Below are 17,008 nucleotides of genomic sequence, written 5' to 3'. Positions count from 1 at the left end.
ATAACATGAAGCAGCCTTTTATAGCGCCGCCGCCACCACAAGGCCGATTTGATACATTTGGGGTGGAGGTTCTTCCTTGGCGGACAGGGGCAAAACCATAATTTCTGCCTCCCGTCCATTATATTATTATTATTAATAATAATACTATTAATAATAAATTGCAGGCGTTTCAAGCGGTTGGGAAGGGCATCTAAGTTGAGAGTTGAAGTGCATGTGTGCAACTCATGCACGTTTCCTTTTGGGGAAATGTGCGTCTGTCATGAACTTCAGTTTATGACAGACGTGCTGTACAGCTGCAGCACCATGGACAAGGGACTTAATGATTGGGTAAATCAACACTTTTAAAACTTTGATCGGCTGCCATATATCATCCATTAGTTTGAGTAGTAGCATTTGGTCAGACATTTTTTATTTTAATTTATATTTGAGCCTTTTCTCTTTTGTTTATGATATTTCCCTTATAAATGTTGATTCAAAGAGTGGTGTTTTGTTGTTATTGATAAGGATTGTATTTGTTAGTTTGCAGTATGCCATTTGTTTTGCCAGGACAAAAAGGGGCAATAAGGAACGTTGGCCTATTATATAGTATAAAAGTATGAATTAAAATGGAATATGCCAACAATGCTTATAAAATGTTTTTAACACTGTATAATCACCATTATAAGCGTTAGCAAATATTCATAAAGCTTTATAACAATAATCATAACACAGAAATCATTTTATAATGACTTATACAGTCATGTATCATAATACTTTCCTGACTTTCCTTTTGAACAGGATTATATAGTGTATTATAAGTCTCATAGTTGTTATACATTATAATAATGTTATAATGCATTATAATCACTGTTATAATGTAATGTATAGTGTGATTATGTGAAGTCACTATAAATTGTCTTTTTTGGGGGGGCATTCAGAACAACACAAAACTTTGCTCCCTACACCTCCATGAATGTAATTATTTTACCCAAAGTAGACTGCACCATGTGGCTGCTGAACGAAAACATGGAAATTTCATTTGCAGCTTTGTTTTCTTTTTGGATTTGTTTCTGTAGAGTGATGGAAAGCATGCAGTGGACGAAGACTTCTTTGCCGAGTGGGACGAATATATTGAGAACAGTACTTTTAATTATAGTGACATGGTGACATCTTATGGTGACCTTGGGACGGTATGTGACAGTAATGAGACCATGGATTTTGAGGCGGTGTTCATCCCAGTTCTGTACTCCCTGGCTCTGGTAGTCGGTCTACTGGGGAATTTACTGCTCCTCGGTGTTCTGGTTCAGAGGAGGCTGAACTGGAGTGTGACGGACACCTTCATCCTCCACCTGGGCGTGGCTGATACCCTGCTGCTGGTGACCCTTCCCTTCTGGGCTGCACAGTCTGCTCAGGAACAGGGGTGGATCTTTGGGACCCCCCTGTGCAAGATCATTGGAGCAATGTTCACGGTAATGACTACTGTATATGACAGGAACGAGGCACTATGACAGACTGCTTGAGAGCATTGTTCAATGGTTTAGATTATCATCCACTGCGCCCCAACCCCCTCACTCCACTCTTCTACACTTGACTCAATTTGTTTACAATACCAGGAAACGGGCCATAATAACCTTGAAAGTAGATGGTGTGTCATCTGTTTAGCTGTGGGGAGAGTTCATGTTTTAAGGAAATGTGCTGGGGTGTATGCTTTTATTTCCTGTCAAATCACAAGACAAACAGTCAACCAGGGTCGATGCACTTTATACGATGCTCTGTGAAGTGTTCACCACTGTAAAGATTAATATCTTTCCTAACATTTCAACATTTTGGCGAAAAGGAGAAGGAGTTCAGAGGTCAACGTTAACTTGCGCTTACATAGATAACTATCCAGGATGAGCGATGCACTCTGTTTTGGCAGCACACCATAATATATTTCTTTCTATTCCTCACTTTTCCCCCAGATCAACTTCTACTGTGGGATCTTCCTGCTGGCCTGTATCAGTCTGGACCGCTACCTGTCCATCGTCCACGCTGCCCAGATGTTCTCCCGCAAGAAGGCCTGGTTGGTTCATTCCATCTGCCTGTCAGTCTGGCTCCTCTCCCTGATCCTCAGCATTCCCGACTGGATCTTCCTGCAGGCTGTGAAAGATGAGAGACGAGGAGACAAGACAGAGTGCATCCGCAACTACCTACTCTTCTCCCAGTCAACGACTGAATGGCGTCTGGGCTCCCGTCTGCTCTACCACATCGTGGGCTTCCTGCTGCCATCAGCTGTTCTGATCTTCTGCTACGCCAGCATCCTGCTGCAACTGCAGCGAGGCTCCCAGGGCGTCCAGAAGCAGAGGGCTGTCAGGGTCATCCTTGCCCTGGTGGCGGTCTTCTTCCTCTGCTGGACACCTTACAACATCACCCTCATGGTGGACACACTTCAGTCCGACATCTCCTTGTCCAGTGACAACACATTGACCTGCAGCAGCAGGACCTCTCTGGAAAAAGCACTGACTGTCACCTCCACCCTGGGTTACATCCACTGCAGCCTCAACCCCGTGCTGTACGCCTTTGTGGGCGTGAAGTTCCGCCGTCAGCTACTGGGCATCCTGAGGTCTCTGGGCTGCAGGCTGAAGAGTAGTGTCACATTCCAGTCTACTGCCGGAAGGAGGAGAAGCTCTGTCTGGTCTGAGTCTGGGGACACCTCCAACTCCATCGCTATCTGAGACTGTGGAGGGGAGGATACTTATAGATAGGCATGCAGACAGATGTGGACACATGGACAGACAGCCAAGTCAGACAATCCGATGGGCAGGCAGATCAACAGAAAGACAGGGAGACCAACTGACTAGCGGACAGATGGACAGACGGCAGGCAGGCGGGCGGGCAGGCGGGCAGGCAGGCAGGCAGATCATCAGACAGAAATATCAGGATTAAAAAGCTACAACTTAGAACGGACCCTATTTTTGTGTGGCGAGGGGAGCCGTGTGTCTTTAGTGTGTTTCTCTGAGGGGTGCAGGGATATCATCTGGCACTGCGCTTTGCGTCATCATCACCCACATGTGCAGTGGTGTGGGGTGATGTGGTGTGGGGCTCTTGCCGCGCTGGATGAGCAGTCTCCTCACATCGGAGCAGTGGGATTTGGGTTCAGGGTCAGCAAGTTGTAATCTTCTTTATAATGCAGAGATCATTGATGTACTGTAAACGCACTGAGCTGGTTATGAAACTTAGACTATATTTTAATAAATGGATCAATTTTAAGCAAATCATGTATGCTATGGCACCCTGAATACAATTTGAGAGGGTTTGGTGTGCCCTCTTGCTATGTAAGAGATATCTACAAAGGTGTAGCTGGTTGCTGTTTTATTTAGTTATTTGTTTTTTATTTTCATTTATTTACCTATGTGTATGGGGTGGAGGGAAGGGATGGGGAATATAAGAACATTTTGTGTACTGTAAGGCATGTAGTTTGAATCTTTGTCATTTACCTTGTTTCATATGTTTTTGACTTTTGCTTTGTCCTGTGACTATGTTGTTGCACAGGCCTGTTTCTGTTGTTGCCCTCCATGTACAGCATGTTGGTCAATTTCGATTGTTGTAAATGTGCTATATGATAAAGTTTGATTTGATTTGATTTGATTTGATTTGATTTGATGTGCACCTACCTACTGACTATTGTAATTTGTTTTCTGAAATAAAAAGATATGGAAGAGGAAGGTTGTTTGAAGAGTTTGTCAGAGTATGATTTCTGCAAGCTCAACGCTCACACTCCACGGATCCAGACTGCTGCTAGGTTTCTATTTTACTATAGTTAATTGCATTTCCAGGTAAAATGTTATCCTCGAGTGGAGCAGAGTTAGGCTATTATAGTCTTTGTAATTTTGTTCAGTTCAGTCTAGTTTCAGTTAGTTTCCAGAGTGGGCGTGCTCATTTCTGTTAAGTTTTGACTGGTTTCAGTATTAGTTTTAGTTATTTTTATAATAATATGTGAGGTAGGTGTGGTATATTGAACAGTATGCAAGTAAAATAAGATAGAAATGCTGAGGACAGCACCCAGGCTCCCTGACATACAGTTGCTAATCAGATCGGCCAATTGGTCAAAGGACATGAAAGGGGGTGATCTTGTCACCTTTCAGGGTGACCCCCACCCCACCCGCCTGTATTCTAATGTGAAGCCACAGTGTATAAAAGGTGTATGAAAATGTGAAGTTAGAGAGAGTACTGTCACATGCCGTGAGGCTGGGGGGAGCTTCGGCTCCTTCTGCTGTTGCTATGATGCTGTTTGTTTATTATGGAATAAATGAATGAACATGGAAACCTGGTCCTGATGTCTTCTTCTCTTCTTCTCCTCTGCCCTGTTACAACCAGCCTGGTAACACACAGTTTACTGCCTCAAAATTACACGACATAGGCCTTTGAGCCTATGTCGTGTAATTTTGAGGGGCAAGATTTAAGAAGTTCAGAAAATGTAATAGAATAAAAAGACACTTTGAAGGCAGATGACTCACAGTCATGTAGACATCCCAGTCTCAATAAAAAAAATCTTGCTTTTGGGCAGCAACCAGCTATCTCCATTTTTCAACTTTTTATATTTTTCAAATATTGAACCAATGAAAAGTATTAAAAAAGTGCTTCTGACTAAACCTCCTAACTCCATTGGATCCTCAAACTGTCGGACAAAACCATGCACCTAACTCCAACTTGTGGAGTTAGGTTTGTCCCCCATTGATTAGAATGACTAGGTTCACATCTAGTTTGAGTTCCTCTCCCCTCCTCTCCCGTCCTCTCCTCTCCCCTGACCGTGGGTAGCTACTGGGACGTAAGTCGGTAGCCTGGTAAACCCCCCTCCCTCCGGAAATCTCATTTGCATTTGATTTCAGGAATGGAAATGAGATTTCCGGAGGGAGGGGGGGTTTACCAGGCTAGTAAGTCGGGGCTTGATCAACCCCGGCTGGGTCACCTGGACGAGGGTGTATGTTGTTGCGAGACCCAAAACACCCGTCGACCCCAGGCTAGAACACTGATGATACGTCCCATGTACATCCATGTGATGTTTTTCTTTATTGTTCTAAAAACATGATTTTTTCATTTCCTGAAATATAATAAAAATATAATATTTTGGACATGGTTTCTGCCCGACAGCAGAGATGTGCTACAATACCTCCTCATGCTTGTTGTGTTTTTGACCACATTGATGACAAAAATGTATGACAAAAACACTTTTTTCACCTTACACATTTGTTTTATTTGTGTTTTGTAAGTACACATCGATTAAGTTATTTTTTCAGCCCTACAGCAATTTCAGTTTTTTGTTTAGTTTTGGTTAATTCTAATAACCTTGCGAATAGAAAGCAAACCAATAGTATCCTGTGATTCCAGGACTATGGAGTTGAGAACCGCTGGTCTATAATCTATCCTCACTTCTATAGCATCTATCTACTGATACTCACAGGCATATAAAAAAAACAGTGCTATTGAGAGGGGTTCATTAGGAGCAGGCTCACTGTCCTGTCATATCCTACCTTCTGGGGACCATTACGTTAATTCAGGAAACATGTTATCTTATTATAAAGATGTTTAATTGCTGTGCAATACATAATATATTTACTTGCACACAATTTTCCATTGCTGTTCGTTGAAAGGATATAAACACAAATTACAACACAAATCCACTAATTTTAAAATATGCACGCCTACAGTGGTTTTAGTGGAACCATATCTTCCACCATACTGTTCTAGCAGGAAATTAATCTGTCAATGCCTCAACACATGTTTTTATAGGGCCTAGACAACATAGTGTTAGTGATACTGTAATACCAGAATCAAGGTTGAGTGCTAACAACAGTAACATATTTGTACATGATCACAATAAACCTCCAACTAGCTCTTTCTTCCGATTTGGGATTATATTATTGAATTAAAAACCTGAGATGCATTCAGTTTACACGTACACTTAAGGACCAAAGGAATGTTTTATCCTTTTTTTACAGATACATACAAATATATGTTTGTATTTTGTCAATAAGATTGTCAACTCTGTAGGTTATATTCCAACTCTGACAGATACAAAGTAACCATTGAGACGAATCTTATAGAGAGGTTTCCTGTTAGTAAACATGAGAGGAATATGACCGCGCAGCTGCGGGGGGAAGCCTATGGGTGCGTTTGGAAATTACGCACCGGAGCACACTCGCCTATTAGTTTGTATTGGCCAGTGCGCTCACTGCCGCTCAGGGCTGTATTTTCGAACGCGCCTTCACCCGGGCATGCGCAGATTGCGCATTCTGCTCTGTGATGACGTCGCGCGGAAATCCGTCTATATACTACTTATGCAGTGAGCGGAAGCGGTAGAGGCGGACGGTGTTAATACAAACACAAGCTGATGGTATCATTAAAGGAAGGAAACAAAATGTTCTGAGATGTGTTCAATAGTCTTGGTGAAAAATTGCTGGCTGAAAATAGACAATAAAACATAAGGACAACATATGCATCAGAACAGGGCAACATTACACACACAAATAAATAATGGTGCTTTAGCAGTTTTTGAGCGCTTCTTTGGGATGGTTGGGGTGCTACAGTATGTGCTACAGTATGTGCCAGCGGTGCTACAGTATGTAGCACCGCTGGCAGACAAATAACTGTTAATCCCGTTAAGATAGGTGCTAGACAGTGTCTTTGGGATGGTTGGGGTGCTACAGTATGTAGCACCGCTGGCAGACCGCTGGCAGACAAACTGTTAATCCCGTTAAGATAGGTGCTAGACAGTGTGTGTGTGTGTGTGTGTGTGTGTGTGTGTGTGTGTAACCGGGCCGTGGCCCGGGTTTGTTTTAGAAGTTTTAACTCATACACTTTAAATACTCCAAAACTTAACAGATTCTTAATACCATGTGACAATACATGGACTGCGACAAGGATTTTCCCCCAAGATTACAATAGTTTTTATTAAACAGTTAACAGTTAGATACACAAAAGATAAAAGCTGCAATGCGAGAAGGGAAAGGGAGTACAACAGGATGGTAGGCTGTAACCAAGGGAGGGAGGGGAACTATGGCCTTAACAACTAACACACACACACACACACACACACACACACACACACACACACACACACACACACACACACACACACACACACACACACACACACACACACACACACACACACACACACACACACACACACACACACACACACACACACACACACACACACACACACACACACACACACGAGAAGAGAAGCTAAGGCATTCAATACATTAAGCAAAAAGCATGCAAAGAAAGTTGAGTGCAAAATACCAATGAATAGGGGAGGGGGGAAGAAGCACCGCTGTGAGCCTAGCCACCTAAACCGTCCCAAAGGCCACGTGCTCCACCAGTCCTGCAGCACTCGGAAACACAGAAGAGACAGTTTATTATTCACAGTAATAGAGCATAAAATGATATGAGCTTAAAATGATTCTTGGGGGAAATAGTTAAATAACTAAAATAAATATAAAACAAAACCCAAACATAACAAAACAGCAGTGGCAGTCATAGTCTACCAAAGAAACAAATGATAGACATTAATACACTGTAAAACAAATGTATTATATACAAACAAATTAATGACAATTACCTCCGTCTGACTATTGAACACAACCCATGTGGAAGGCACAACACAGGAGAGCAGAATCACTATGGAGCAGGGCCTAAAGTGTGACAAACAAAGGGTCAGCCTCAAGCAGGTAAAACATACATGTACTTTCACCTACTACACTATACACCTACCCGGGGCATTGCACCGAGCAGAGGCAACCTGCTACAACAGGGATCTTAAAGGGAGCCCCTGCTCAGTGTGGCTTTTATAGTGAACCAAACAATTTGGAAAACAGGAAGTGGGAGGGGCTGTGGCATGTCTATCTCCACAGTAGCCTAGGAGGGACATTTCCTGACAGGCTACACGTGCGTGCGTGCGTGCGTGCGTGTGTGTGTGTGTGTGTGTGTGTAGAACATGCTAATAACACATTTACCATGGCATTTACCATCTGATGTTAACTAAATAGATTAATTTGTGCAGAGAGAAGAGTGCAACAAAAAGGCATGAAATAAATATCAAACAAATATCACTATGTGTGGTGAACATGCCACCACATACTGTATACTTCAGACAACAACTCAATCAAAGGGATGGAGGGAATTGACAAGAACCAAATTCGATATTTCATCACAGCCCAAATTAAAAGTAGACAAATTAAGAGTCAACAACCATGCTGGAGAAAGTGTGGCCACAGTGATCCCAATCATACACACTTTTTCTGGAGTTGTATGAAAATACAGCCTTTCTGGGAGATCATACACTCAGTAATTTGTGAGGTTTTAGGATACGAAATTCCCCACTCCTGTCTTGTATAATACCTGGGACATATGGAAGGAACTGTACATCCAGGAGACCTTTATTTGGTGAAGATCCTCCTGGCTGCTGGAAAAGAGGCTATCACTATAGGAACTGGCTCAAGACTGACATACCAGACTATAAACAGTGGCGAACCATCTTGGACAATATTCAGGACATGGAAAAATTAACATTCAAACTGAAAATAAGTTTAAATCTCTTCCAAAAAAAGATGAGAGAAATGGTTATTATTTAAATTAAAAAAAGGAGAGATATGAAGGAATATTAGAGAAAAGTTTAAATGTGCACCCCCATAAAGGTTATAAATATGTATTTTATTTAAAGTTTTGTTTATTTTGTTTTGTTGTTGTTGTTTAGTTTTTTTTGTCTTTTTCGTGAAAAGCATTTCACCACATGTGAAAAACTACAACAAAAAGGTTGCATATTCATCTCTTAAATGGTAAAGAAACATGCTTTTTCCTGTAAGTAGAAACCATGACAATGTAGGTCTTGTTCCCTTTTTGTCTCCTCTCTGCACACTGAAGCCAGTAAGTCCAGCCACCCTTCCTCTTGCACAATGAAGAGACAGCAGGTGTCATGTCACGCCCCTGGCTCTCTGCCTTTGACATTAGGGTATTAACCACTTTCAACCTATTAGTGGTTAACCTAGTATTAACCACTTTATCTATATATAAACATGTAACTTTTTACACCTTGGACCACCTTTGCTGCTACTGAAGCTTTTACCTATACTGTATATTGTATTGAGTGTATTGTATGTCTTACTGATGAATCGAGTACAAAGGACCACAATGGAAAAAAGCCCCCTGCGGCTTTTTGTGTTATCCTTTTAGCATAACTTTTGACTTTTGACATGTACTGTTAAAAAGCGTGTTAATAAAGTATTCAATCAATCAATTAATCAAACTTTAAAATGTTTTGACCAAAGCAAATGTTTTAGTCCAGGACTTTTGAGGGTCCCACAGGGCCCCCAGAGGGCGCTGATGGTTAGTCCGTTCCACTTTTCCACAACAACAAATATTCTCAACTGGGGAGCCTGTGGGACCCTGGAAACATAGGACCTTGGAAACTTAGGACCCTTGCAACATAGACATGCTCCGACCACAATCTCAAGGTTCATGTTTCAAGGTTATTTTATTTGTCCTTTAGCGAAATTAGTCTTGGACATACCGGCTGCCACAAAAAATAATACAATTATAGTGCAATGATCAAAATAAAGTGAATGGAAAAAAAGTACAGACATACTGTAGGTAAGTGCCTGCATGCCAACATGGAAATTAAAGCAAAGTGATTAGTCCCCAGGCTATGTCCGCACCCGGCAAACACTGCCAAACCTGTCTCTCACCCCCCTGTGCATGCCTGCTTCCACACCTGTCCTGTTTTCTCCGTTGCCTGTGTTATCATCCCTTTGCACGATGCCCAAGTCATCCCCAAACCATGCACCATCATCCCTTCGTCCTCACTCCTCAGCTGTACGAGAAATGGTGTAGGTAGTCAAAGCTCACCGTATAATCAAGGACATGCACCATCCCAGCCACAAACTGTTCACACCCCTACTACAAGGATATCACAAGGGCAAGACCACCAGATTTCTGAACTGCTTCCACCCGGCTACCATCAGACTGTTGAACAAGGCCTGATCACTGCCTTTCACCAGGCTGGCCTGTCAACTGCAACACTTTCCTTGAATCAGGCTGTTTTCCTCCCTTCATGTGGATTCGTTCCTCTATATGCAGACTTTACTTTCCCTGTGGACCTGCCATGTGCATTATTACCAGTGAGGTTTCTGCCCTATGTGTTTTTTTTTTTTGCACCTTATGCCTAATCTCATGTACGTAACTGCCGCTATGTGGACCTACCGATGTGTTACCACTTTTGCATCTTATATTAACCTCATGTACATACTGTATCTGCTGGTCTTATGGTATGTGTATATATAGATATCTAGATTTTTAAAATTCTCTTTGACATGCTCTCCCTGTCCCGCCTCCTTTTTATTCTTCTCTCTTTCTGAAAAACGATACAAATGATGACAACAAATTTCACCCACTTCTTTACACCTGTAAACTCTTGATTCTTTTTTATTCTTTTTTTCTTTTTATTCAGCATAGTTAGGGCAGTTATAGAAATATACAGTATTATGGCTTTTTCCCTTTTTCATTCATACAAATGCAGACAATACAGAACAATTCACACCCAACATAAGTATATTTCACACCCAACATAGAGACTGAGACTGTAATGGTTCAATTAACTTTGAATTAAGTTAACAAAAACAAACAAACACACAAAACAATCCCTGTACCCCATTTCCTCCCTCGTGGATCTCCCCTGTTCACTTCACCACAAAGGCACACGCGGAAAAAAAATATCATATGTGTCATATATGTGTGAAAGCAGCTTAAAGCTCATTTCCTCTTGGGGCTTTGCTCTGCTATTGACGTCTGTCATAAACTTCATTCATCTCTGTGCTGTACAGCTACAACACCATGGCTACTTATAAGGTAAATCAGCACTTTTGAAACGTTGGTCCTTTGTCATATATCATCCATCAGCAATATTACCAATAGAATTTGGTCAAACATTTTGGATAATCTCTGCAATGATATTATAATTTGTTGTCTATGCAATTTCCCTTATTGCACTGTGGTAGGGGTTTCACAACTACAGATTTTTACTAGTTGGCAACTTTTTAAGAATAGTTGTAGATTAATCGACTAGTCATCTTTATTAGGTAATCTCTCAAAACAGATTCAGCCTGTTTCTTTTTTTCTTTCACCGACAGAGGGGCCATAAGAAACTTTGAAAGTTGAGCTTAATTTATACCTTGTTTGAAAAAAATATAAATTATACAGTACTTAAAATGCTAAAAATAACATAAAGAAAAATGTGTTTTCAGTTGAAAATCAGTGTAAAGGTATGAATTAGGGGAACCTTGTTTTTATAAAGCTCTGATGAAGATCGAAGCAATGTCTTTCTAATACATTTATTCAAGTGATCAGTTGTGAAATGAGCCGCATTTGTTACCACTGACAGTACTCAGTATGTAACAACATATAACACAGTTTATAACATGATCAAATATGATATGTTATCAACCAAATTAATTTGTTTATTTATTGATGCCTAAAATAGTGAATTAATATGCAAAATGTTATTTTATATTAAATTAGTGTGTAATTATGTGTAAAACCTTTACCAGTTGTAGCAGTGTCTGGAGACGTGGATATTCTAGTTCTTACCCCAACAACCCCATGCTATCGATTCATACACTGTTTAAAAAGGCTTTTTTATGTTAAGGAAAACAAACCACCTAATAATTATAAAATAGCCATGACCAATAGCTATATTTTAGTGGATGTTCAGATGAATTTCAACTTTAATTTTTTTGTTGGTCCTTTACCCTCACAAATTTATCTCATCAACTGTGAGCATACAGTGCCAGTGGCACTGTACCACATGGTGGCACTGTGGCACTGTGGCACCATTAAGGACAATTAAATAAATATTTCACCCTTTTATCCATTACTCACCCGTGATAGCTTCAATAAGGAGAATTGTCTTTTGTTTCATATTCCTTTACAGTTGGGTTAGAGGTCACAGGGCCAGGATATCTTGTCAATAGTGAGCAAACAGTGCCAACATGTGGCTGAACGAAAACATACATATTGCACACTGGGAAAATTAACATGCAGCTTTGTTTCCTTTTGGAATTGTTTTTGTAGAGTGAAGGAAAGCAAATAGTGGCCGACGACTTCTTTGAGGGATACGATTATGTGGACAACAGTACTGGTGAAATGCCGACATCATGTTGTGGTAACACTGGAGAGGTATGTGACAGTAATGAGACCATGTATTTTGAGGCGACGTTCATCCCAGTTCTGTACACAATAGCTCTGGTAATTGGTCTGCTGGGGAACGGACTGCTCCTGTGGGTTCTGGTTCAGAAGAGGCGGGACTGGAGTGTGACGGACACCTTTATCCTCCACCTGGGCGTGGCTGATACCCTGCTGCTGGTGACCCTTCCCTTCTGGGCTGCACAGTCCGCTCAGGAACAGGGGTGGAGCTTTGGGACCCCCCTGTGCAAGATCATCGGAGCAATATTCACGGTAAGATTGCTGAGTATATGACAGGAAATAAGTACTATAGGACAGACCTGAGAGCATTGTTAAACCAGTTGGATTATCATCCACCGTGCCCCAACTCCCTCTCTAAGCACTATTCCACACTTGACTTAATTTGTTTAAAATACCAGGAAACAAGCACAGCAACACCCTGAAAGAAGATGGGGCGCATTTTTGTTTAGCTATTGGGGAGAGAGTTTTTTATGGGGTGTAGGCTATTATTTCTTGTCAAATCACAAGACCATATGTGCTCTGGTTTGGTAACACTCCATCATTTCTTTGTTCCTCTGGTTTTTCTTTCTTGACTTTGTCTCTCCCCAGATCAACTTCTACTGTGGGATCTTCCTGCTGGCCTGTATCAGTCTGGACCGCTACCTGTCCATCGTCCACGCTGCCCAGATGTTCTCCCGCAAGAAGGCCTGGTTGGTTCATTCCAGCTGCCTGTCAGTCTGGCTCCTCTCCCTGATCCTCAGCATCCCCGACTGGATCTTCCTGCAGGCCGTGAAAGATGATAGACGAGGAGACAAGACAGAGTGCATCCGCAACTACCAGCTCTTCTCCCAGTCAACGACTGAATGGCGTCTGGGCTCTCGTCTGCTCTACCACATCGTGGGCTTCCTGCTGCCATCAGCTGTCCTGATCTTCTGCTACGCCAGCATCCTGCTGCAACTGCAGCGAGGCTCCCAGGGCCTCCAGAAGCAGAGGGCTGTCAGGGTCATCCTTGCCCTGGTGGCGGTCTTCTTCCTCTGCTGGACACCTTACAACATCACCCTCATGGTGGACACACTTCAGTCCAACATGTCCTTGTCCAGTGGCAACAACTTGACCTGCAGCAGCAGGACCTCTCTGGAAAAAGCCATGACTGTCACCTCCACCCTGGGTTACATCCACTGCAGCCTCAACCCCGTGCTCTACGCCTTTGTGGGCGTAAAGTTCCGCCGTCAGCTACTGGACATTCTGAGGTCTCTGGGCTGCAGGCTGAAGAGTAGTGTCACATTCCAGTCTACTGCCGGAAGGAGGAAAAGCTCTGTCTGGTCTGAGTCTGGGGACACCTCCAACTCCATTGCTGTCTGAGACTACGGAGGGAAGGATGTTGATAGAGTGGCAGGCAGACAGATAGACGGAGACAAACAGATGGGCAGGCAGACTGACAGAAAGACAGGGAGACTAAAGGGATGTTCACACCAAGCGCTATAACTGCAACTACTATAAGTATAAAGATATAAAATCACAAAGATATACAATCACAGCACCAGAGGGAGCTCCACAAATCACGTTCAAGACAGATTTCTCTAACAAGGGATTCAATTTGTTCTACTGCTATGCCACAAAAAGGTGGAATACCCTACAAACAGTTATAAAAACACGTGAATCCTTACTCTCTTTCAAAACCGCTCTAAAAGAGCACTTACAGGTGGCTACAATTCGGAACAGGCCCCTGTAAAAAGTCAAAGCCTACCCCCCGAACTGTTTACTGTACATATTTTTATTTTCGATTTCTACCCGTTTATATGATGTTTACTGTACATATTTTTATTTTCAATAGTTTTTGCATAGTAGCGTATATTTGTCTGTCATTAAATGTTTCGATGAATTGAGTACAAATGACCCCAATGGAAACAAGCCATAGTGCTTTCTTGGGGTTAAAATCCTCTTAACAGACCTAGTATTGAACTGTACTTCCCTGTGCTTGTCTTTGCAAACTGTTAATAAAGTATTCAATTCAATCAATCAATCAATCAATCAATCAATCAATCGTTTAAAAAGAAATCTCAAGCTCAAGTGAAGTTCACACCACAACTATACAGCCCTTAAATGACCAGCAGATAGATAGGTAACGATGTGACGTTGTGCAATGTAGATCGGTGCTTGTAAATCGACGAGCAACACCATCATACAACAAAGTATAAATCAGGATTTATTCACAGCTACTTGAATTTAAAACGTATGCCATTTTTCACGTGATCCAACCTTATCAATGAGGGACTCTCTAACAAAACCCAGCTTCCCACAGGATTAGGTCAAAGCTATAATAAGCTAGATTACTGTGTCAATAATAGATCTCTTTATTGTCTTCACCAGGCCGAAAGGCATGGCGAGAGAGTATGTTTTGCACCCTGTCCGTCAGTCCGTCCGTGTGCCCGTGTGCCCGTGTGTCCATCTGTCTGCGACCGGCGTCGGCGCAACCACACTTTGCAATTTCCCAGAATTGCGAAAATTCGAGTTATTCTCTGTATTAGTTCTTGGTGTTTTTTATGATTGCTTAGTATCAGGTTGGGTCACACACCACATGCGCTATTAATAGGTTATGGTGTATGGTGTTTTGAAATATTGTTCCCGTGTGTGCCCTTTGTGAACTTTGAGCCTGCGTGCCTAGTGTTCTCTGCACGTCCTTGGCACTGAAAACCTTTAAATGAAGCAGGCAATGTTTTTGTTCTCATGGCGTTCTAAACGTGAGCCTTATCAATGGTAGATCATCTAATATGACCCCAGATTGTCACAGGGTTAGGACGTTTGTGAGTATATAACTAGAGAATGTTTGGGACTCGAGGTTCTACAAACAGTGGTTCTCAACTCTTGACTGCAGGGATCCAGACTGCTGCTATATTTCTGTTTTACCAGGGAGTTGCATTCCCAGGTCAAACGTTTTCCCCAACTGTAGGTGACTTACATGTAAACCAGTAGTAGCCTAGCAGCCTACTCTGATCCCAGGACAGAGTTGAGAACCATTTGTTTATGCTCGATTCTGTTTGTCTATTTGTCTATTCTCAATTTCTAGTCATTTCTAGATAGCCAACTGCTGTGCTCAATAACAGACTGTTGTTTTTCATTTTACTCACTCGCTCGATATTAATATTCAAGGAGCACTCACCTCATTACCACACTGTAGCTCATTGCTACAGTGACAACTGTAGAATCTAATGGACAATTTTCCTCAGCGGAAGCAATGAAATCCTTTTTAAATCCATGAAATCCTTTTTGTTGTTACACGTTTGTCAAACTATTGATTTCTTTATTAAAAGCTGTACATATCTGCACCTGCTGCTGTTTATTTACATAGTTTATGTACTACTGCCGATACTTTAGTATTATTATCATTATGCATACATTTGTATTTTATACCTGTAAACCTGTGGTGTGACAGCAAATCTGATTCTCGTTATTAATATGCAGGATAATTGTCATAATTCCTTGCCTATCAACTGATACACACAGACACACAATAAACAGTGTGTCATTAAGTGGCTCATTGTCCTGATGGAATGCAAAAGGTACCATTAATACATTCATGAAACATGTTATTATATTTTGCTGGCTTATACAAAATATGTACTTGCACGCAAATAATTTGCCAGTGCAGTTCAGTGAAAGGATACAACTCCAAGCAGGAGAAAACATAATTCCAAGTGTTGCGATCCACACTTTATTCTTATTGTCCTATTTAAAGGAATGCATTTCCGGGCCTCTGAATTGAAAACATCTGATTATAGAATGGCTCACAGTAAATTAAAACACAACTCAACCCCACTTTAAAATAAACTACAGTGGTTTCAGTGCATGAACTAGGCTATATCTTCCATCAAATCAAGATAAAATCTGTCAATGCCACTGCCACAAACATATGATGTTGTGGCCTAGGCAACATACATTGTTTGTGATACTGTAATACCAGAAAGAACACACCAACTACCTCTTTTATTTTCAATATAGATATTAAGCTTCTGGTCTTCAGGCAGAGGTTCTGAGCCACTCTGCTACCCACTAACCCACAAACTGAATGATGTATATTTACACTCAACGGACGACACATTTGTCAAATGTCAAATCTGTAGGCTATATTGCAACTCTGACAGATACAACTAACCTTTAATCTGATACTGACGCATCTAGTGAGAGGAAGCTGTAGAGGCGGCAGTAGTACAAACACTGATGGTTATCATTAAAGAGGAAGGAAACAAAGTGCTCTAGGATGTGGTAAGTATTGGGGTGTTTAAATTCTAACAAGAGCATAATATACTGTATGCAAAATTTGCACAGAGAGAAACATGTGCTTGCAAAACGCAATTAAGGAAGTATGTAGAATTTACACAGAGAGAAACACGTGCATGCAAAACACAATTAAGCAAGTATTTAGAATTTGCACAGAGAGAAACATGTGCATGCAAAACGCAAATAAGCAAATATCAAACAAAGTGAACATGCCACCGCAACCAACTACAGAAATGTTACATCTTTGTAAAACAAAGATGAGATAGCAGGTGTGATGTCTGGGCCTCGGCTCTCTGCTATATACAAGATAGGGTATTAACCACTTTCAACCTATTGTGGGCATGTCATTATTGGCAAACATTTTCAAACATAGTCCATTTGTAGATCGGCTATCTTCGAAGCGTGATAAAATAGTATAAAATATGTATAAAATAGGGCTTAAGCGGTTAATTGGACTAAATTCCTGCATTACCGGGAACAACCGACCCCCAAGAACCTCAAAATAAACCACCTTTATTTCTGAAATACTTGG

At 41.5% G+C, this 17,008-nt stretch overlaps 1 protein-coding gene across 1 annotated transcript; it reads left to right on the top strand.

Annotated features, from left to right (window-relative positions):
* Positions 1–288: 288 nt before the first annotated feature.
* LOC311041746 (uncharacterized protein) lies at positions 289–15,524 on the top strand. The gene is made up of 6 exons (XM_084052230.1): positions 289–327; positions 1,056–1,448; positions 1,941–2,684; positions 3,036–3,119; positions 12,088–12,471; positions 12,808–15,524. Exons 1-6 carry the CDS (start codon positions 304–306, stop codon positions 13,558–13,560), a joined length of 2,382 nt encoding a protein of 793 aa, XP_083908356.1. The 5' UTR covers positions 289–303; the 3' UTR covers positions 13,561–15,524.
* The last annotated feature ends 1,484 nt before the right edge of the window (positions 15,525–17,008 follow it).

This window comes from Gymnoscopelus microlampas (genome assembly GCF_963454915.1).
Source record: "Gymnoscopelus microlampas genome assembly, chromosome: 3".
Taxonomy (NCBI): domain Eukaryota; kingdom Metazoa; phylum Chordata; class Actinopteri; order Myctophiformes; family Myctophidae; genus Gymnoscopelus; species Gymnoscopelus microlampas.
The sequence above is the reverse complement of the archived record's forward strand: the minus strand, read 5'-3'. Positions and strand labels throughout refer to the sequence as shown.